General features: G+C 33.9%; 1 protein-coding gene across 1 annotated transcript in view; it reads right to left on the bottom strand.

The window, feature by feature from the left end:
• Positions 1–13,485, bottom strand: part of LOC149566823 (superoxide dismutase [Fe], chloroplastic-like) — a 150,577-nt gene extending 137,092 nt beyond the window's left edge. Inside the window, exon 1 of the mRNA XM_089820147.1 lies at positions 13,296–13,485. Coding sequence (XP_089676273.1) covers positions 13,296–13,364 — 69 coding nt within the window. The 5' untranslated portion in view covers positions 13,365–13,485. The remainder of the gene's footprint in view (positions 1–13,295) is intronic.
• Between the last annotated feature and the right edge of the window lie 10,100 nt (positions 13,486–23,585).

The raw sequence follows: 23,585 nt of genomic DNA on the forward strand, positions 1-23,585 counted from the left end.
CTAGTGCTCTATTTATGTTTCTAGTTGTTTGTTTTGTCTTGTTTCGTGTCTGGTTTGTTATGCTGGTTTCTGGTCAGTCCTATTGGTATTTTGTTTCTTCCAACAGTGTTTTGGTCTGCCCTATATGGGGTCTTGGTCTATTCTGTTATTTCTGCTATTTAGTTTGTGTTATTGATGATTGAGATTTCAAGTCCTTGAAAATCCTGGGGTGTTATATTTTGTTGGTAATTATGGTTCCATCTATTTATCTTATGCTTATGATGTAAGGGGTTTCAAGTCCCCCTCAAAACTTGTTTTTACCTTAATCCAAAATAGCACAATTCAATGGCAATTGAAAACCAATTCAACGTGCAAGTGAAGTTTGAAAGAAATTCACAATTTCTTTAGCTCAAACCCTCAAACTCCAAACTCACCAAAACACAAACAAAGATATCCAAGAATGATTTCATATTCACAAGTTTAATAATAATAAGACCCTTTTTCACTTAAATGCCCTTTGCTTTATACTTAGGCACAAATTTGAATGATATAATTTATTAACTCTCTTTGGCTCCAAAAATGACATTTTCATCAATATCATGATTTTCTGACACTATACCCAAGATTTAAAACTTGTCAACATGGTTCCAGCGAGCTATGACACTAAGGTGACCAATATACAATACCAACAAAAATAGCAACCTTAGCATATTTAATTGACAAATAATCACAATTCACCTATCTTGCGAAAATGACTGAAGAAGCATCAGAATCAAAATCTGATAACACGAGTGACCCTGACGAAGATAGATGATGAATGAACCTAACGGAGTGACTTACTAAAATTAGGTACTCTCTCCAAGATTTTTGGAGCCCAAACCAAAAGACAACTCCTCTAACTAATATTAGCTCATCGAAACCATCTATTGAGTTACTATAAATAGTAAGTCCCTCAAAAAGGAGCCAAAACTCACCACTAGCCACTAGAGAGCCTAAGAACTTCATAACAAGGTCCTCTAAACACCAGTATTATCCTTGAGGATCCAATGATAGACTAAATACATCAACTTTGCCGCAACTCAAAAATGGGGACATTACAATTTAGGCAGCCCTCTTTCAAAACATTCTCATATTGACCACAAATATCTCGATAAGTTGTGCATACAAATATAAAGTGATATTCAGTTTCTACAACCCCTTTCTTGCAAAGAGTACAAAACCTTTCTTCCCAAACCTCTTTGGGAGTCATCCATCTACATGTCTTGCACCTTAGATGATGTGATCCAGCTCTTAATTGTACTACTGGCAGTCAAGATTTGCCTTTAATTGTAACCCATAGGTAGTCTAGTTCATCATGATCCCAAGTGGGATTAAACTCTTTCACATAAGCAGACATTTTTTGCCTTGATTGCGTTGTCCACGTGGAAAACCCTAAGTTTTTCTAGCACAAATCCTTTTATCCCTTCATTATTGTTGGGACATTCTTGCATGTCAATATCCCATTTGTCAACCATTTCTTGTTTTGTTTCATCCACGTTTTCTTTTTACTACCTAGCTTCTCCTCAACCACCAATTTGGGCCAGCAATGCTTATCCATATTTTCAACTTTATTTAGATAGTAGAAATTTATTCTTAAATTGTGGGAAATATTCTCCTATCAAATGTGTCAAATTGAGATGACATTTACATTACTAGATAAGACTCTTTAAGGGATTCCTAAAAGGTGGCTACATTAGCAAATCTATGAAAAATCAAAGAATGTGGCCTTATAAACTTTGTTCTATAAATCTGGCAAATCTTCTAGACATGGTACAAATCAAGCACCATTGCTTGCACTATAAAGTTTTGATCTTTGTCTAAAATATTTTGCTACATCTAGAGCCGCCACTGAAAGAAGATCGATTGTAAGTGTATTTGCTTGGAAGCCTATTCACTTTTAATAGAAATGGGAATTGAGAATATAACTAGTTCTTTGGGAAGGATAATATCAATTAGTGTTGCCAATTTCAAATTTGGGAAACTTTGGAGGTTAATTTCTAGCTCAAACCCAAACATGGCAAAGACTAAAATTTAGAAAAATGTGGAATAAAAATATTTTTTTTAAAATACATATGAAAAAAATTGACCAAAACATGCCAACCTTGACAAACAATCAAACTAACTTTGTTTTGGCTTCCTAAATCATAGAACCAAGATATATGGTGTATCTTTGTAAATCCATTAGCAAATCAATGTTGAAAAAATTTCCAAACATGAGATGAGTATATGCATTAGTGTTTTATGGTTCAAAAGGATATTTCTAACTCAAGGGTAAAGTAATGATTGCTAACAAGTTCGGCTGATGTGAAGAAAATTTACTAGGGAAAAAGTTGAATATTTTTCCTAAAGAAAGAGGATCACAAAAAAAAATAGTTGGAAAAAATGTACTCCAGATATGAGACCGCTGCACATTTTTGTTATTACCTAAAAGGGGCATCCCCCCTAATTTCCTTCTTATTTTAGAAGAAAAAATTCTAGTAACATCCCAAGTATACCTAAATCTACAAGAGGGACGTACTATAGGAACATCTCTCAATTGAGAGCCCTATGCCATTTTTGGCAAACCTACGGCATCCCTGCATATGGTCAACATTTTAACTAATAGAAAAAATGAGTTGACTATTTCAAAATTTTCAAAAAGGTGCATGATTTAAGCATGTGACGTACTAATGTTTCAGCTCTGCGGATTCTGATGGGCAGGACCTAATTTATTGTATGGTCCCCACAAGAATGTCTAGCATAAAATAAAATAAAAATTAACTCACTATCGCACTATGCTTGCATTGTTTGCATTTGCATTTCTCCAATTTCAGCCTTTTTTATTGCAAATAGAAAGAAATTTTTGAAAGTTGAAGAGATGTGAAGTAAATAGAAAGAAAAAGGAAGAAAGATAGAAGAGAGGAAGAAATTATGTGAACAATCCTTGGTTTTTCTTTAATTATTAATTGCAAATTTCAACTTATTCAATCCTTCAAAACTTCAAACATTTTTTTCCCAACTTATTCAAACTTGAAGCCTGTTGTTTTTTACATTTTTATTGCTTTTGGCATACAAAACCTATTTTTTTGGTATTGTTTTGTAAGAAGAGTCTATTTTGCTTTAACTGAGATGTACTTGAAATTGTTATATTAAATCCTGTTGTGTTTTATATTTATATTGCTATTCTTTTTTGTATTCATTCCAAAAATCAAGAAGGATTAATTGGAAGTAAATGACGATCATGATTTGGGCAATGAAATCAATGGGGAATTAATTGAGGACTGCAAAACCCCAACTAAAAATTCAAACTATTTTACTAGGGGTGCATTGAAATTTGGTTTCCCTTCAAATTGTTGGCACAATATGCTAAGGGCCCATTGAACAAGAAATATATTTTGTGCAATTCACAACACTTGACACAAAGAAAGTATCTAATTTAAGTAGAAGTGAGACATGGAAATGCAACATTTGCCAAAAGGACTGGAATGGCAGTATCAGAAGGGTTAATATTCACCTTTTACATACCTTTGGCTAAGAGTTGGGCCTTGTTTGAAACTCACAATTGAAAAGAGGGTTGAGATTATCGAATTAATTTGAGGGTACATCACTACACCAAACAGTTCTCACACACCAGAAGGTTGAAAGCACATGACTACCTTCATTTTTGTCATTTAATGCATATGCAACAGAATCAAGGTGGAACAAAAAGCTATTGTTTCATCATCACTAAATCAAATCAAAGATATGTTCAATTTGCAAACAAAGAGGATGGGTTGGAGTTGACATTGTGCCAGTTTTGATATTGGGAATGTGATTCCTTCCCATATTGCTCCATCTTCTTTCTACAATGATATGCTCAACAAGGTAAACAAAATGTAGTGCTATTTACATGGATCCTAACGAGGCTAAATTGAGAAGCACTCTTGGAAAAAGGTTACTCTAAGATTATCTTATTGATGGAAGACAGCAAGCCCAATTCAATAATGCTTAGCTATAGCATAATCATGGATGGGAGGACAAAATTGGACACTCCCCACTTGTCAACATTGATGGACCTTACTTGCTGAGGGCAATTGATTGATTAGGAATATTCTATGCTATTAAGTTTTAGTTTCGAGTCTTGAGAGAAGCAATGGAAGTCCTCAAAATGTAGTGCAACTGAGTTCAACAGCAATATATAATCAAAGGGCAGCAAGTAGATTAATTAAATCTACATAAAAGTATATGCATTGGTCCCCTTGCGTGCATACTATGAACAATGTACTCAATAACATTGGCAAGATAGGGTGGGTAAACTAGCGGTGGTGAACGCAAGGGAGGTGTGAATGTTCATTTGCAACCTTAATACCTCATTGGCACTGTTTTAAACCTTTGTGAAGAAGAAAAACATTCCTCAAACTAGTTGAGACTCAATTTGCTTCCTATTTCATTCTACTAGAGAGGATGCTTAAGTCGCAAGACCCATTGCAATTTATGATTATGAGATAGGATTGGTATGAGTGGAGCAAGTTGAAAAGTGAGCAGGTGAAGAGATGAAGGAAACTATGATTCATGATACTTTTTGGTCAAATGTGAAATACATCACATCTTTTATAAAACCTCTTACAATCATCAAATTTGAAATTTCGATATCACTAGTCTTGTGGAGATCGACAAGTGCACAAATGGCATTCTTCACCAAATGAAAATTGACATTAATGAAATACCAGCCTAAAATAATGAGCATGTCGTACGTAAATATTGTGTAGCCGACAGGATGTATGTCGTCGATAGATATTGTGTAGCCGATGGGTCCCTTTGGGAAGGTTCTTGTTATGTGGCCGACAAGTCCCTTCGGGAAGGTTCTTGTTATGTAGCCGACGGGCCCTTCGGTAATTGTCATGTAGCCGACAAACCCCTTCGAGAAGGTTTTTCAAAAAGTATTTATACACCCTCTTGGGTCATTGTAAATCACCATCAAAAGCATAATGTAATCTTTTGGCATATTCGAATAAAGGAAGAAGTTTTGTTGTTCTCATCTATTGTTTGTACGCATTGATTTCTTTACCCAATACGGTAAACATTTGGCACCATTGCCCAATGGACCTGAAAAGGCAGGAGAATGATGACTAATGCCGAATCAGTTGAACAAGAATAAGAATAAGCTGAAGGAAAAGGACGAAATACACACCGCGCAAGAAAACTTAATTTTGGCACAGTAGACCAAACGCAAACGAAGATTTCAACAAATTACTAACAGACACTGTAGCACAGAAGAATTGTTGGAGGCAGTACAACGATACTTGGCCAAATGTTTATTGTACTAGGTAAAGAAATCAATGCATACAAACAATAGATGAGAACAACAAAACTTCTTCCTTTATTCGCATATGCCAAAAGATTACATTATGCTTCTGATGATGATTTACAATGACCCAAGAGGGTGTATAAATACTTTCCGAAGAACCTTCTCGAAGGGGTCCATCAGCTACATGACAATTACTGAAGGGCCCGTTGGCTACATAACAAGAACCTTCCCGAAGGGACCCATCGGCTAGAATAACAAGAACCTTCCCGAAGGAACCCATCGGCTACACAATATCTACCAACAACATACACCCTGTTGGCTATGCAATATTTACCTACGACATCATCAATCATTGTTGCATTATCAGTCATGGGAAGTGTGACCAGTTGATGAGACCTAGAGCTACTGCAGGCATGAAGTGTCTGTGTACCAGAGGCACTTGGAGTAGGTGTTGGACGTGAGGCTATCATAGTGGATGCAAGAGAGCTCGAGAGGAGCTGATCATCCAGTTGGAGGCAGTACAACGACACTTGACTCAGGGTACCCAGGAGTTGGAAGCAGAGAAAGCAACACGGGTGGCTATCAAGGTCAGCTTGATTTACGAGACAGTATTGTGTTAGCAAAGGCTATAGATGCAAGGTGGTTTGGAGACCAGTTTGGTGCAGCATGGGACAAATGTGAAAGTGGTGTGACAGAAGCAAATTTATCTTGTTGTAGTTAGTTAGTTAATGTATTTTGTTTGTTAATTGTCTCAAATATTTTGTAATTGTCGTCCGGAGACAACTTTTTATTTTGGCGGGGATGATGTCGTAGGTAAATATTGTGTAGCCGACAGGATGTATGTCATCGGTAGATATTGTGTAGCCAATGGGTCCCTTCGGAAAGGTTCTTGTTATGTAGCCGACGCATCCCTTCGGGAAGGTTCTTGTTATGTAGCCGACGGGCCCTTCGGTAATTGTCATGTAGCCGACGGACCCCTTCGGGAAGGTTCTTCGGAATGTATTTATACACCCTCTTGGGTCATTGTAAATCATCATCAGAAGCATAATGTAATCTTTTGGCATATGCGAATAAAGGAAGAAGTCTTGTTGTTCTCATCTATTGTCTGTATGCATTGAATTCTTTACCCAGTACGGTAAACAGAGCATATTCACCATATCATCTAGAAAAGGTGAGATAAGTTGAACACCTCTTCTTATGGTTGCATATTATTTGAATCCAAACATGGTAGGTGGAAAGACTTGGTAGAATTCTTCCCATTAACAATGACTAAAAAGGTGAGGAATGTTTTCAAAGGCCTTTAAATATGTATACTCCACAGGAATCTTCACTAATCAAAAGTTGAAAGAAAGAAAGGCACAATATTAATGTCCACAAATGACCAAAAGTAGGTCCATGGTGGGAGAAGTAATTTTCTTCTCCCGACTTGTCCTCCTGAACAGTTTCTTGGTCTTCAAGCTTTCATTTCATGTTCTCGGCAATTATCTATCTCGGCTCCTTTAGAATTTTGAAAGTATCATTTGTAAACACATAATTATTAAGCATGTTTGCCTCCCTTGTCATTTTCTCTTCTTCACTAAAGTTTTTGGTACTTGTTCCTACAAATTTGGGGAGAAACTATCTTTTTTCCTTTATGGTTGTATCGTCCAGCTAGCTTTGTAATGTTCGGTTTTCTTTCTATTTTGCTTTGATATATTTTTGTGGTTTTTGAAAGCTGGCTCTCTTTTCTTCAATAACTTTTTCTTGCATTGGTGCTAAGAGACAATTTTTTTAAAGGCAACGACTGTCATGTAAGAATCTATATCAAAAGGGAGGCACTAGTTATCATTATGCTCAATCCATTAATATTTCTCCATTTCCAACGTAATGTTTTTCATAAGAGATAGGTCAGGTCACTTCCAAGTTACATAAATGCTAGCAGGTATGGCAAAAATATTTTCAAAGGTAATATTAATGTTACAGATATATTTAGCATTGAATATTCTGATTTGTCCAAGACATACTTCTTCCCAAATTTTATGAGGAAACATGAAGTTTCAAATCCACAGTGGAACTGAGGAGAGCATTCCTTCGTCAACTTGAAATCCATGTGTCAATAACTTATATATTAACCTTGAAGTTTTATAGAACTAGTCCCTTCATTGAATATCCTCACTATCACATTCATGTGATGACTAAATGGAGAGAAACCATCAAATGTGACAACTAAATGGACTGCACAAAGGAGAGGAGATGATTGGGCAGAAAAATGAGGGAATGATACAGCGACATTAACAGCCAGATTGCAATTTGTTCAGAACACTGTAGTCTATGCTAAGATGGGACACTTACCCCAACCATGACCCAGGTTCAAACCCAGCAGGCATACCCTGAAGTTGTCTCCACATCAATGAAGCTTAGAGGGGGTGGAGGAGGCGATCATTTTAAATAAATCCTTCATCTGATGGCACTATATAGTAGTATTTGGCTCCCCATCTCAAAAGAAACGATGCACATGACGAGTATTGTGAAGTATAGAGGATGTAAGCTTGAAGGGAAATGAGAACATCCCAAAAAGCCATCTAAGATCAGTATGCACAACCAATATCCAAAGATTTCTTTAATAGCTTCTAACAAGCAAATACAAGTACATACTACTATGCCATAAAAGCAAAAACAAACATAGTTGATTTCCCACAATTAAAACCTTAAAAGAAAGTGATTGCAATTTACCAATCTAAATAAATTTCAGTAGCATTATGACATATCGAATTAATATTCTACAATCATGAAACAAGAAGAATGAGACAGAATAGAAAACATAGATATACATGGGAAAAACCTTTCCAAGTAAAAACCCCATCCTAAAAAAATCAAGCTAATGTATTATTCAAAAACAAGTTACAATATATTTTCAGTCTCCACATGGAATTTTGCTTTCATCCTAGAGAAAATCCGGCAACACAACCCTATGCAAAGAACTTCTCATCTTTGTCTCACATCTCTTCAGCAACACATTGTATTTATAGAGTTTTCATACAAAAGGAAATAATTTCTAAAGTGTCTGCATTCAATGTATTTACAACTTATTTAGAAACTTCATTTATGCACAACTCTTGCATAAAAAACAAAACAAAGAGAATAAAGCCCCAAAAACAAACATTTTATTTTTTGCTCCAAGTCTATCCTTGTGGAAAATTTGGTCTCATTTAGCATCTTCCAAAAATGCATAAATAAAAAAACCAATAAAGTATCTTAAGGTTGAGTCACCTTATCCCAACAATCTCCCACTTGACGAACACCTTACAGGATTCAAACTGATGAAACTATATCAACGCAGACATCCATGAAACCACATAAATCTTAACACATGCTCCCATGCTCCAACTAAACACCTATCTAAACAACACAAGATCCCAATGATAACAAAGGCTACAGAATATTGCCACCACTCCATTGCACTCATGAGCTATACAAAAGCATCAAAAAAGTTGACTTCTTAGCCAACACAACTGCGAAGTAATCCTCTAGAAAATAAGATAAAACATCAGCCAGAACAACAACCAAACTAATTGCTCCAATTCAAATGATAAACCCATGAAATCGGAAATAACATCTACAGCAAACGCTAACCCATCCAATCACCCATACCTCAAAGGTATCCAACATCGAGAAACTCATGCCAGCAACATGACCAACCCATAATCTAAAACCTCAAGTTCCATGTGCAAACCAGTTGATGAAGACCAAACACACAAACGAACTCCCATTGCATGGGTCATGTCAAATCTGAAAAATGAAAAGCATCCTGAATCTACTTATAACAACACAAAAAAAGTGTAACCATGTAGTACCAAGGACCATCCACACAGATATGCAAATCTTGTAGAAAAAACGCTACAAGAAACATCTCTCTCATCCAATCTCCACAATTCTCCCATTTTCTCCACATCCAACAAAGAAGAGATAAGGGAACCACCATGTTGTCACCAAATAACAATAAAGTACAAGTGATAACATATGACCATAAAAAGTGATCACCATAGCTCCAACAAATCTCAAAAAACAATGTTACGTGAACCCAAACATCCAAGAAGATAACCAAGAACAAAGAGAGAACTTGCAAATCATAAGCATGTAATGTGTCCTTACACAACCACCTCTAAACGTCAACTGTACCAAGTATGATCTCCTTCACAACCCCAAAAGAAAAGCCATAGCAATATAATTGTTCAACCTCAAGAGATCAAACATAGTATAATATCATGAATCTATATGGATGAATGCCTCTCAAGGATGATCAAACAACTCCATTTCCCATTTTAGGAAATCGGCCCATTACCATCTCCTACTATCATCATAAACGAAAATACACCTCAAGGAGACAACTATGTTATCCAACTCTCATGAAGAATCCTCCAAAACCATCTAATTACAGTTCAAGATCCATGAATATGAAAGAAAACATAAAGCACCTGAAAGTAACATTGGGCAATACCTCTCAAGTGATAAACTATCGAGTAGACCAAGAGTGGGGAATGAGAATGCTCCTCCAAGATATGCAAGTCATTGTGAATTATCCAAGAAAAATCTCCTCATAGGTCTCTATTGAACTCATATCCAATCAACGTGTAGGCTGCTCGGATTTCTGCTGAAATCTCATCAAGAGTATACATCTCAACAACATGTCTCTCATATCAAGAGAACTCTAGCCTCACCTAAGTCTCCAAATATCCATGAGCACCTGTATTCGGTCACTCCATACCAAACTCCAGTGCTACAACATTGCACTATCATGAAGTATCAAGCAAATGATCAAAGTACTAAATACCAAGAAACTAAACCAAGATCAATGTCAAATCTCCAACCATGGAATCAAGACCATAAACATGACAACGTGATCTAAACCATCTCCTCCAAAGAGATAATATTCTCAATGTGATCATATCGAATAACTACATCATGTCACAAATCTAAACTGGTAATCAAGAGCAAAACCATGACATAAAGGCCACTACGACAACATATCAAATGGAAGCATAAACCACATCTCTACCAGAGACCCCTTGAATCCTAAAGATGTCAACATCTCCAATTACATGAAGATACCATCTCCAACTAGTGAACCAACAAATGTAAAAGACTCTTCTGCAGCAATAGGATCTAAGGCATCCTCCAACATTTGTAACACTAACAAAGATCATCCATCACCATGTGATGAAAAAATACAGCCACTGCTAAAGCTCCCACTGAAATGTGATATCGAGCTCTCCAAGCAAATGACACACCATCCCCCAAATCTGAAAAAACATCCAAGCCTACACATCACACTAAGCGAAACCAAGATTTCCAAACTAAGGAAATTCACCATGCTATAGGACACCAAAACTAACTAACCTAGTGCTCACTTATCATCCATCCTCTCATCCCAAAACAACCACACCAATGCATAAGTGACCACAAACAAGGCCAGCTAACAAGTCTGCACCAACACTAAATCAAATCTAGTGAATATAGACAGTCCACATCCAAGTTATCCCGCTGCAATTAAATGGGTGGCCTACCCACCTGATTGCATAACTTGTAGATCTAATAATTGCAACATGCAAACCCACTATCACATTAGTGACATGTAAAAATGAGATCAAAGAGAATAATCATGTAGACAACATGACTCAAACACCAACTCAAGCAAAAATTCGATTTGCCAATTATGTCCATATCGAGAACCATAGTCTAGGAATCCAAAAGGCATCACCACAAAAATGTTGAGTGACTGATCACATACCAACATCTCCATGCAGAGAAAGAAACACAACTCCTCTCACCATGCAGAAAGCATGCCTGCATGTAGAACTACAACTATCTCAGCTAGTAACACCCTGAAGGAACTAGAGTTTAGAAAATAGCTCTTCAGTAGATCCACAAAAAGCCATAGGTTTTTCTCTAAGCATGCAAAACCTGCAAAAACCGCTGTGTTGAAGAACACCCATGCACATCCACATCCACTTCTCATTTGGAAGACTCAAAAGTCTTGAAAACACCAAACAACTGAGCCCAGAATAATGGATTGCCACAGATGAGCATCATCATAGATTTTTAAAGGAAAATCCATAAACCCCTCAGATCCAACAAACAAGAATCCAAGCCATACAAGTACAATTATCCAGGAGGAAATTTAGTACGAGAACTCAACGCTCACTTGTAGACCAAATCCACACCACTACTAGTACATGCATTTGAGAGAGATAGGTTATCCAAAAGCTTCCAGATCATCCAATGATCAACTCCATAGTCTTTATGCAATCCAGGTAACAAAAGAGATGTCTTACAATACACATGCATCAGGAATTATTCAGCTGTCAACCAAGAGCTCCAGATCAATGTTATTTCAACATGACCAACTCTATTTTCTCTGTCTTTACCATCCTTCAAGAAATGTCTACTACCTCCTAAAAATCTAAATCAACTACAAGACTTCCACTCATCAAGGATTAATTATTAGCAAATTTCTTCATATCAAATTTCTTCAAGCCCTACAAGCAAATAAATCTTAACAAAAGATATAACTATAACCAAAAATCACCCTGAATTGTCACATGCAAGCAACATACAACTCACAAAATTGAGGTCTGATACCAATTGAAGGGAAATGAGAACATCCCAGAAAGTCATCTAAGATCAATATGCACATACAGTATCCAAAGATTTATTGAATAGCTTCTAATAAGCAAATACAAGAAAGCAAAAACAAATATAGTTGATTTCCCACAGTTAAAACCTTAAAGGAAAGTAATTGCAATTTACCGATCTAAATAAATTTAGTAGCATTACGACATACCGAATTAATATTCTACAATCATGAAACTAGAAGAATGAGGCAAAATAGAAAACATAGATGTATGTGGGGAAAACCTTTCCAAGTAAAAAGCCCACCCTCCAAAACATCAAGCTAATATATTATTCAGAAACAAGTTACAATACATTTTAAGCCTTCACATGGAGATTTACATCTTGTTCCATCCTAGAGAAAATCCGATAGCATAACCCTGTGCAAAGAACTTCTCATCTCTCTCTCACATATCTTCAGTAACTCATTGTATTTATAAAGTTTTCATACAAAAAGAAACAATTTCTAAAACATCTACATTCAATGTATTTACAACTTATTTAGAAACTTCCTTTGTGCACAACTCTTGCATAAAAAACAAAACAAAGAGAATAAAGCCCAAAAAACAGACTTAACGTTTTTTGCTGCAAGTCTATCTTTGTGGAAGATTTGGTCTCATTTAGCATCTTCCAAAAATGCATAAATAAAAAACCAATAAAGCATCATAAGGTTGAGTCACCTTATTCCAACAAAGCTCTGTGCTAGTTAATGGACTTGTTAATCAAGCAAAAAGTGGCTAGTTAATGGATTTGTTAATCAAGCAAAAAGTGGCTGGCTTTTCATCTCAGGAAAATCAATGTATAAGAGCATTGTAAAAAAATGCAATTGCGCAACATGTTCCCAGATAATCAATAAGCTCATTTGTCTATTTAAATTACACTTTGAGAACTGACTGGATTCTGAAGCTAGTCAACTACATACAATCCTAAGGCAATCCTTCGAGAACATGAAATGAAAGCCTCCATAGTAATAGAAGCACGAGCATGGCATTTCCAAACACTTGACTAATGGCAAATATCCTGGATATGACACATCTTGCAGCCCTGAAGAACTGGTATGAATCAAATTCCATAATAAACAAAATTTAAACAAAAGAGCACAATTAACAAAACCCACTATGAACTAAAGAAGGGACAACAGACACCAGTTCGAGCAAAAACTGTGGCAAGACACTATATATACTCAGTTTCCTCAAGAATGCCCAGACGCAAAATATAAGGACATTGTTCAGTCATAAAAGTGTAAAACTAGAATTTCTGATGATCCGGTACTACTTTTTCCCAATAAATGCAGCTAATGATCCCAAAATAACAAAGCAGTCTAACAGGAAAAATAAGAATAGGTGTTAGAGAAGCTTACAACCTTTGCAGAAGAAATACTCGTGTGCAATGGCATACGTTGTAGAAAACATGGTTTCTGCAATAGCGTCATCAAAAAAAATGATGCAGCCCACCAAATGTGCAGTACTGTAATGGAATATCAGAGAAGAACAGCTCTGGTTAATTTTGCAATTTAAGGGCGATTGCCCACGCTCTCTCTGCGTTTCCAAGATAAAAGATTGCCTGTTCCGTCTCTTCAAGGGATAATGTTCAATTTTTTATCCAGATCGATTTCAAATTTCGTAATTAATAATTATTTATAATTTTGTATAATTTTAATTTTTTTAAATTAATAGTTCTCAAGAAGAGGGATTTGAGGGATAAATTATTTCTATTCAAATTGGTTTCAAATTTCTTAATTAATAATGTTTTTTAAATTGTGTATAATTTTATTTTTTTAATTAGTAATACTTGGATTAAATTGAAGTTACATGGACTTAGATTGAGTTGAAATTATAGGGAAATATATAAATACTAACCTCAGGTGTAGATGGGTTGGTTGTGTTGTTGGACAAGCAATTGCTTGATCTAGGTTTAAACTTCATTTAGTATCCAAGCTGATTTACCTTCTTGAGCACATGGTGGGTCTCATGTTGGTTAATGTGTGGCTCAGTGGGATTAGACTCGCCTCGCTCGTGCTTGCCCCTTCCTGGCCCCAACTTGCAAGTTCGTAAGACCAAGGCAAGGTAGGTTGGGGCTAAGTCAAGTCGTGGGGATAACCATTGAGATAATAATAAAAAGTGAAAGGGATTGGAGGGCTTAGCTATTTTAGCATGTTGTTAATTAAGGAAATATGTAAATGATAATAAGAAAGATATGAGGTTTAGTCATTTAATATGGTTATCACTTTTATTCTCGATTAATTGATGTGTTATTTTATATAATACAATATAATGATAATTAGAATGCAAATAAAGTCTATCAATGGATTTTTCTTTTTCCTTGATAAAAGAATAGTTTATCTATTATATTTTTGTCCTTGTCATGTAATCTCATCCTCTACTACTATTATCCTCTAAAGAATGTTTGCACATATTTACTTTTGTCTCAGACAAAGGAGGTGTTAAAACATACATTAACACTTTGTTATGTAAAAAGGGAGGTGTAAAACTTCCTTGAGAATGAACTAAACTTCATTGTTCTTATACAAAGACTTAAGATATAGAACATAAAGATGCCAAATGTCAATGATGATGCAATATAAATACCAATTTTGATACAAGCTTAATAGATCTTAGCAATTTCCTTTAAATGTGGAGTCTTGGGTGCTTTATTAGTTCCTGCCTACGGCAGGAATACTTATGGATCTCTTCAATTTCTAAAACCAATTAATTTGTCCAATAAGATTTCAGAATTATTCTGAAGTCAAAATTTATTATAAAGTTCACATTTTCATCTTATTTAATGAAAAAACAAAATACCATTAAACTGAAATCTTATTGGCTGATAATGAAAAAAGCAATGAAAAAATTCATTTTCCTTCAACAAAAATACAACTATTTTTTGAACACCTCTATTAATGCAAGCATTAATTGCAACTTTATCTCTTTTAATGAATGCATTAATTTCAATCTTATCTTTTCCACATTTGTGACAAGTGGATAAACTTTTTAAAAGAAGATAATAGTTTTAATTGATGTTTATTTTTTTCATTTGTAAAATGTTATTCAAATATAGATATTTTAATCAAATATAACATTTTAACTCTTTTAAATTGTCAAATTTTGAAAATTATTTTTTATATGCTTTAATTTCATATTTATTTATTTTTTAATTTATATATAGTTTAAATTAGAATTTAATTATTTTTATTTTTACATATCTAAACGAATGCTTTTAATAGATTTTTTTTTTTTTAATATAATTTTATTAGATTATACATTTATTTAACATATATAATTTTTATTATATTGATATTTTTATAAGTGTATTTCATTTTTTTAAAGCATAAATATTATTTTTAAATTTATTTATGTTTATTTATTTTTATGCATTAGTCAAGAAGTAAATTTAATACCTTTTTTTTTATCCCTTCTTAGATACCCGTTCGAGTGCTTCCCACACTATTTTATAAGGTCAATTAAATGTCAAAGTAATTGGTAAATTAGTAATTAGTCAATTGAAATAGAAATTATGCTTTATTTATTTATTAAATTGGTTTTCAAAAAATTCTCATGCATGTATTTTATATTTACATTACTAAAAAAAACTACGAAGTTTGAAAAACTTTATTATGTCCACATCATGCAATAAATCTACTATAACAAAGTTCTCAAATTCTCGCAGCTTCCAAGATTTTGAAGATTTGAAAACATTACATTAAATTGCATGTACAAAAAAATATACTCGTGTGCATAAGTGTGATTTTAGTAATTAAAAAAATCTTCAAATTTCTAAAACTTTCCTGTTATTTTCAATTTTGTTGCTATTTTTACTACTTTTGCTCTTTAGAACATTTAATTAAGCAAAACTTATACATATCTTTTGAAGGAAGCAATTGAAAGTATAATATTCATGTTTATTTTTAATTCAACCTTATTTTATGGTTATTATTTTTCTGCACAATGCAAATTGAACAATCATAAATATATTCTTAGAAATTATAAAACTTCTAAACAAACATTTCATATCTCACAAACTCAACTTCATAGATCTCTAGACTACGACACATTTAATATCTTCAAATCATCAAATTCGGCAGGAACTTTGGTGCTTGCGCCTCTTGTTTAAGGCATTTTGCATGCAAGATAATAAATAACTATCAAATTATTTAAAAGAATATGTGTTTCAACAATAATGCATGCTTTCTTCATGTTATTGTGGGGACCACATCCCAACCTACACATAGAGTTGATTAGTTGCTTACAAAAGGAAACTTTTATAACATAAAGTCACAATCATCTAAATTAGGCATTTTGTAATGTCTCTCATTCACAATTTGGAGATGTAGGTATCTTGATATGTTTGAACCTTGTCTATAAAGACATTAGATTGTGGGTGTGCTTTCTTTCAAGTGCTTGATCTATGCTTCCTTCTATATGTATTTGGTACTCCCTATGCCTTGTGATGTGTATGGATTGTCATATGATGGTTGTTATGTTGTTGCATATAGATGTGTCCATATACTCTTGTGCCTAGTCACTTGTGGGAAGTTAAAGTGTTTTTTGCATATTTCATGAGACTAATAAAATGTTGTTCTTTACCTTATTATGTTATATTGATATTAATGATGTTGGCATATTCATTGAATGTGACATCAATATTAAATTACGTGTTGAGATGGATTAATGATATGATTTCTATTTACTATGGTTGATATAGTAGTATTAATTTTGAAATTAAATGTTAACATCGTTAGTTATTTCAATGCAATTAATTTATATATGTGATATTTTACCCATGTTCAATGGTGAAAGTAGCATCAACGAGTCTAACAATGCTAGATAAGACTACTTAAACACTTTCATCGTAAGTCATTCAATACAAGAGAAACAGGGACTTCCAAGCGATAAATCTCAATGCAATTCAAGTGAGATTAGAAAAACCCCAAGAAGGATTAAGGGATACCACTACTAAATTGAAATCTCATCAAGGAAGTATGGAAGTAAGGTCTCTTTCATGCAATGTTTTTTTCATTAAAGATATGCAATGTAGGGCAAATTGAACTAATCGATTTAAAGATAAATATAAGATAATTCTAGGTGTTAAACATATGTCAATGACCTAATTAAGATATAAAAATAGGTCTATGTTAAAAGATGAAATAGATGATAAAGTACTTTCCTCAAAATGTGCAAGGGAATATACATGTATCCTATGAAAATCATAGATCTAAAGGAATGATTGAACTTTGAATATAAATGAGAAATCACGACATAATATAGTATTTCTCTTAGACCTCCAGGAATATGTTAACTTGGTGGTAAAGTTTCTAGAAACTTTATGGGAAGATGAACATGTTCCCAAGACATAGTAGAAAAGTTCACCCAACTTCTTCAAAAAGGTCTCGACAAGTAGTTTCTAAATCTATGGTCACAAATTCAATAACTTGCCAGTTTGTTATAGAATTTGTGTGTTTGTGTGTGTGTGTGCATGTGTCTATATAGGGTTTTTCCTTAGTAAACCCCTCCCCCCCAATTTTGGTGATTTCCACCACCATAAATAGTCGTTAGAAATATTGTTATTTGTGCATGTTGTGCTCCTAAATCCTACATTGTAAATCTAGAATATAAAGAGCTAGAAAATGCTAAGAATCCACTCTTTGAGTAAAATTCTATCATGTAAATGTGGATGTAAGTGTAAATGTGTGCAAAATATATAAAGAGACAAAGATCAAATCTGAACAGAGCATAGAAAGCATATCAAACACCCAAGACTAAAGTACTCCACCCATTTTCATGATCCCCTGGCATCTCCATGATGTCATATACTGTTTGAATTCTTGAATTGAAAGATGTTGATGAAAACCTCTCAAAGTGGGGGAGAAACAATGATGAGAGAAAAATGACAAAGAGGGAGAATAGACTAAAAGGAGAAATTTTCAAATGGTAAGAGAATTGTATGTCAAAGAGGAAGTGTTGCAGAGATAAATCTACATCGATGAAGATGATAGAAGATTGAACCTAAAACATGAGATAATATCTAAAGGGGGAGTAATGTTGAAGATTTTGAAAAATTATTTTTGCTAAAGATATAGACTAATTAGTACCAGTTTGAAGAACCAAAACTGAAACATTGTATTAGTTTGAATGCATACATTTGATTACCCTATTTAATGTTTTGTAATGTAAAATCTTATTTTATGTATTTCCATCAATGCTAAAGGGGGAGATTGTTAGCCCCAGTTGATATTGTAATTGATAGTGGGAGATTGTTAATTGATAAGTGATATGAATGTATGTAAAAAGAGTCATATTAGTTGTTGTCATTGATGTTAAAGTTTTAATTAACTAGACATTGTGCCAACTCAAGAAAGTACCATATCATTAGATTGATGAAGAGGATTTGAAGAAAGTATGATGAATATAGAGTTGATATGTAAGGTATTCAATGGGTACTTAAATGAGTTGGACAATAATTATGTAATATTGGTTTGATTGTTTCACCATCATGTATTGTTGAGAAGTATTGAAGATCACAAGCTTAACCGAGTCACAAGGTTAACGAAGGGAGACTGTATTCACCGAGTGACTATAGCAATGCCCAAGTGATTGGTAAGGAAGAACATAGTGTTTCCCAAGAAAGTGAGTGTTAAATGAGTTATATATTTCCTAAGTTAATATAATGTTTATTGAGTGACAACCTGATGAACAAGTTTTGAAAATTGGAATCTAAGGCCAACTTTTGATAGAACTATGGAAAGATTAAGAAGTTCTAAAGATAAAGTCAAAGTTTATTGCAAGATTAGTGATGGAGAAAATTCAAGAAGGATATGATGAAGGAAACTGAATGAAGATAAGGATCGCACAAGTTCTATGTAAATTTATATTTTCTACATGTCTAAGTTCATTGTATATCTGAAGGAATTCTACTGTAAACCTAATATCAAAGATTTTAATTAAGCACCAAAAGATGGAAGCATCTGGAAACATTGAGAAATCTATTTAAGGAGGAGAACAAGACATATTTAGGTTTCTTTTTCAAATTGGTTGCTTTTGTTGCTGGTCTTATTGTAAAGAGAAGATCAAACTATGAAGGGACTGTGGGGTAATTGGACATAACTAACTCACCCCCCTCTGCCCAATCCCCCCTTAGTTATCAAACAACATTGTGTTATGGTTATGTTTACTTTTCAATTTGATCATATATATAAATTTAAAGATTGTTAATGATATCCATAGTTGGGAAAACATTTGTGGGACACTGATTCACCCCCCTCTCAATATTCCCTATTTTTAACAATTACTTTCCCTCAAAAATAAAATAGCCCAAGGCATGTTCTTCATTTCTCATGAAGATGTACAAAGGAGGTCTCTTCCAACTATTCCTCATAGTTCTATTGTTGGGAATTAGCAAAAGTTAGTTTCACCATCAAAGAAGCTTGTGATTGAGGAACCATTGGCAAAGAAAATAGTGAAGCATCCTCTATCTGAAGCTAGTGAACTTGCTAATTGCTTCCAAGAAAAGGAAGAAGACATAGATGAAAACTCTCATATCTAGTGCACACAGTCTTAGAATGCCAAAGATGAAAAGATTAGGAAGGAAAAAAATTCTTCCAATGTTCAAAATATTCATGTCATAAAAAGGGAAATGCAAGCAAGTTCTAATGAAACTGAAAATGATGTATTTGAGTCTCGAGGTCATGAACTTGAGTACACATTGCATATATGTTCTACCCTTGAGCTCAAAAAGAAAATTTCCATAAATGATGAAGACTTTCCCAAGTTAAAATTTTGTAAGCAATATTTTGAGGTAGGCAGTACAGACATGTCATTATTGAAATCACATGAAAAAGATCTTCTTGATCATCCTGAGGTGCTAGTGATTAATGAACTAATAAGAGATTTGTAGTTGGAAAGAAGAGTACAAGATTTATTCAATCAAGGGGATGTCTAATTTGACATCCAACTTGGTTGGAGGCTAACGGAAAGTTGGACATTCTTCATGCACTTGAACATGAAAATACTAGTGAAGAAGAAGAAAAATAAACATTTTTCAGTTATGGAGGAGCAATGCCAATTCATGGACCTATCTTGGAGTAGCAATACACATGATTCATCTAAAAAGGTAAAATTTTCCATCTCTTCCAAGTGATGTTACATCAAGTATTGACATCATTTCTCTAGTTGTCCTTGTTATATCTATATGAAGTTGTCCGTGAACATGCAAGGTACCACAATCTATTGAGAAATGGTAGCTATATAGTTGATCTAGTAAATGGTTTCATCTATAAAAAAATAGGTAGATTTTTTCTTTGTTTTTTATAAGTGCGTTTGCACAAGTTTGTTTTATTTTTAACAAGATTTGATTTGCTTTAGTCACATTAGTTTCTTTTCTTTTTTTTGATCTCGTGACTCTATAGCCCAATGGACTTGATGAAGGCACTTAGAGAACTAGATTATGTCACTTGTTGTTTTCAAGAACAAATGAATGACATTCCCCATATAGAACCAGTTGTTTTCCTACATTTTGTCATCACAAAATGGAGGTAATAATATTAAAAAATCTAATTAAGTTTCACATTTCTCTAAGGTAACTCACTTTGAAAAATATTGATCAATCAATCATATTTCCAATTCATATAATGAGTCTTTTACTAAAGGCTTTCATCAAGTCCTTTTTGTTTTTTGAGATTGCTAGCCTATACTTGATTTTTGGGACCTTCAAAATCCCTTTTGTGTTTTTCAATGTTTATTTTTTATGGTTTTATCATTTTTCTTTCTTCAATCTCTTGCTTTCAGTTTTCCCTTCGATTTGATATCTCTTGGAACTTAATCAGAGTTTCCAGTCAACAAATATTGAGGATTAGGTGTCTAAAACGAGAGGTTAACAAGCTAAACCACATATTTAAAATATTGGTATGATATTCTAATGTTGAGTTGAACTTTTTGAAAAATATAACTTTGACTTTATTTTATATTTTTTAAGTTACTTGATCACTTAAGTGATTAAAGTTATTATAGTGCACTTTATGTTATAATTTGATGTGGGGTTACTTTTTAATTTATCACTTAAGTGACTTTATGCACTTTATAGTTTAATTTGATGTTGAAATTTACTTTAATGTTTTAACTTAAAACATTTAAGTGAAATCTCAAATTTTAAACATATTTATACATAATATTTAAAATGCGTTCATGTAATATGTATTTGACCCCTTCAAGTGAGATTCACTCAAGTGAATCAACTAGACATGTGCTAAATAGAAAATTTAAGTGACGCAACTCCATTCCATGTTATTTTTAAAATGAAATATATGTAAAACATCCACTAGAACCTGATTTGCATGTTTACATTTAAATGCATTACATGTGTTGGTGTAAATAAGTATTTACTATTTACACTTTACTTAAGTTTACTTAGGATAATGCATTTTTATATTAGTGGTCATGTAGACAGCTAGGAGTTTGAGTATTCATATGAGTTGTCATGTAGACAACACAATTGTTTGCAATCTAATTGAGCATGTGTTGTCTCCTACATCTCTTTATGAGATGCACCTTTGCATTCTTATCCTCTCATTGTTGCACGTAGATTCATGCACAATAGAGAATAATACACTCTTGGTGGACATGTGCTTAGTTGTGATGATTATCTCTTTGCTGACTCCTAGTCATTCTAGTTGTCTTTATATACAAGGCTCTTCTATGATGTATTCATCCAATCATCTGATATCCATTCTCATTTGATTCTCATTTGTCTCTATTGTGCTATCTACTGAACTTCTTGATCTTGGCATTGAATTATTGCCTTAGGTAAATTCTTACATGGTATTAGAGCCATAGGAGTTTTATTGCATAGCCATTGGAGAGATTTATTTTTTGTAGGTCAAGATTGGAGCTTGCTGGTGCAAATTAGATGTTGGCATCACATTCAGAAAGTCAAAAAACCCCTAAATCTACTTTTATTTCATCAAAATCAGACATCTAAAGTGAAATCTAGAGTCATTTTTTTTGGAGGTGCAATGGCAGTGATTCAAGAAAAATAATTACAGAGGTAATTTTCAAACAACAATATCTCCCTCATGTGGACTCCTTTTTTTGAGCAATGTTTTTTTTTTGGGGGTAGAATTTCGTGATCTACACAATTGCTACAGGTTGTTTGCAATCCCTATTCCTAAATTTTTTTGAAAATCACAAATCTTGATTTTTGTAAATTCAAAGGCTTCGTTTGGGCTCATATGGACACATATTCAGGTGCTATTTTTTTTGAAAGTACATGACTTTTTGTCTACTTTCCAGATCCAATATCAATTTGGAGTAATTCTAAGTAGACATAGTACTTTCAAATTTTGGTCTCATTTTGGCCTATTGTCACTTGTAATTGATTAGATCCTTGAGAGGTCTTGTGTCTTATCTTGTTGAGTCTGATATAGCTTCATAGTTGTTCTTGTAACCATCAAAATCAAATGTCCACTTTGGTTCATTTTGACAAGTGGAAATTGTACATGCACTAAATATAAAGTGCCAAATCATCTTTTTTTGAGGGTGGGGATTTTTTGATTGAGTGAAAGGGGAAGGGGGGGGGGGGGGGGGGGGGGGTTGTCTTGTGTTCTTCCATCTCCTTGATATTGTGCTCTTTCTTTTGCATTATGGGTTCTTTTTCTAAGTTAACACCATATAATTATGCTACTTAGAAAGAAAAGATAAAGGAACCATTAGTTGAAAAATATTTACTACGTTATGTAACTGGTGTAGCAAATAAATCAGATGATGATGCTGATGAGTCTCATAAAGAAGATTGGGCATCAAATAAAGAAATGGCCTTCGGAACCTTGCTAAAGAATATCTCAGATCCTGTCAATTATCACATCAAGAACATTACCAATCCAATAGAAGTTTGAAATAAACTTGAAGCATTGTATGGGATAGTAGATGAAGATATGGCCCACACTATTGAGGACAATCTTCTCAAATTGGATCCTAGGAATTTTGACACCATCAAAGTTTATCTTACCCATGTAGACATATATAGGGCATAACTTAAGGATTGTGGTGAACCCATCAAGGATGGAAAGTTGATCAAACATGTGATGACTCATCTTCCTCCTAAATATGTGGCTTTTGTTTCAAGTTATAATACTCACAAGTTAACAATGAGAAGTGCCTTCACTAAGCCTTCATTCAAGTCATTTTCAGGAATGTTGGTTTTAGAACATGAAAAGTTAGTGAGTATTGGAATTCTCCAGTCTTCCAAGTCCAAAACCTTGGTGGCTAATAAAGGGAATCAATAGAATCAAGGTGGTAAAAATTCCAACAAGAAGCAAAAGTAGTGGAAGACTAAGCTAGAAGATGACACACAACAATCTTCCTCTACACATCAATCTTCCTCCGCACAACAATCTTCCTCACAACAAGGAAATTTTTTTTCTAACAATAATAAGAAGGGAAACAACTTCAACAAAAGGGAGAAGAAAACTTGTGAGTATTGTAAGAAGAATGGTCATGATGAACATGAGTGTAAGGATAAGAAAATTGATGAGTTGCTAAACAGAATGAGGAAACATAAAACTGATGTGCCAAATGCCTATAAGGATAAGAGATCTTAATCCACTTCAAAAGGTAAGGGACAAGCTTTGGTAGCAAGTACAAACAATTTTGAGGAATGGGTTCTT

The sequence above is a fragment of the Cupressus sempervirens genome, chromosome 3 (genome assembly GCF_028749045.1).
Source record: "Cupressus sempervirens isolate cs-2001-9-10 chromosome 3, ASM2874904v1, whole genome shotgun sequence".
Classification (NCBI taxonomy): domain Eukaryota; kingdom Viridiplantae; phylum Streptophyta; class Pinopsida; order Cupressales; family Cupressaceae; genus Cupressus; species Cupressus sempervirens.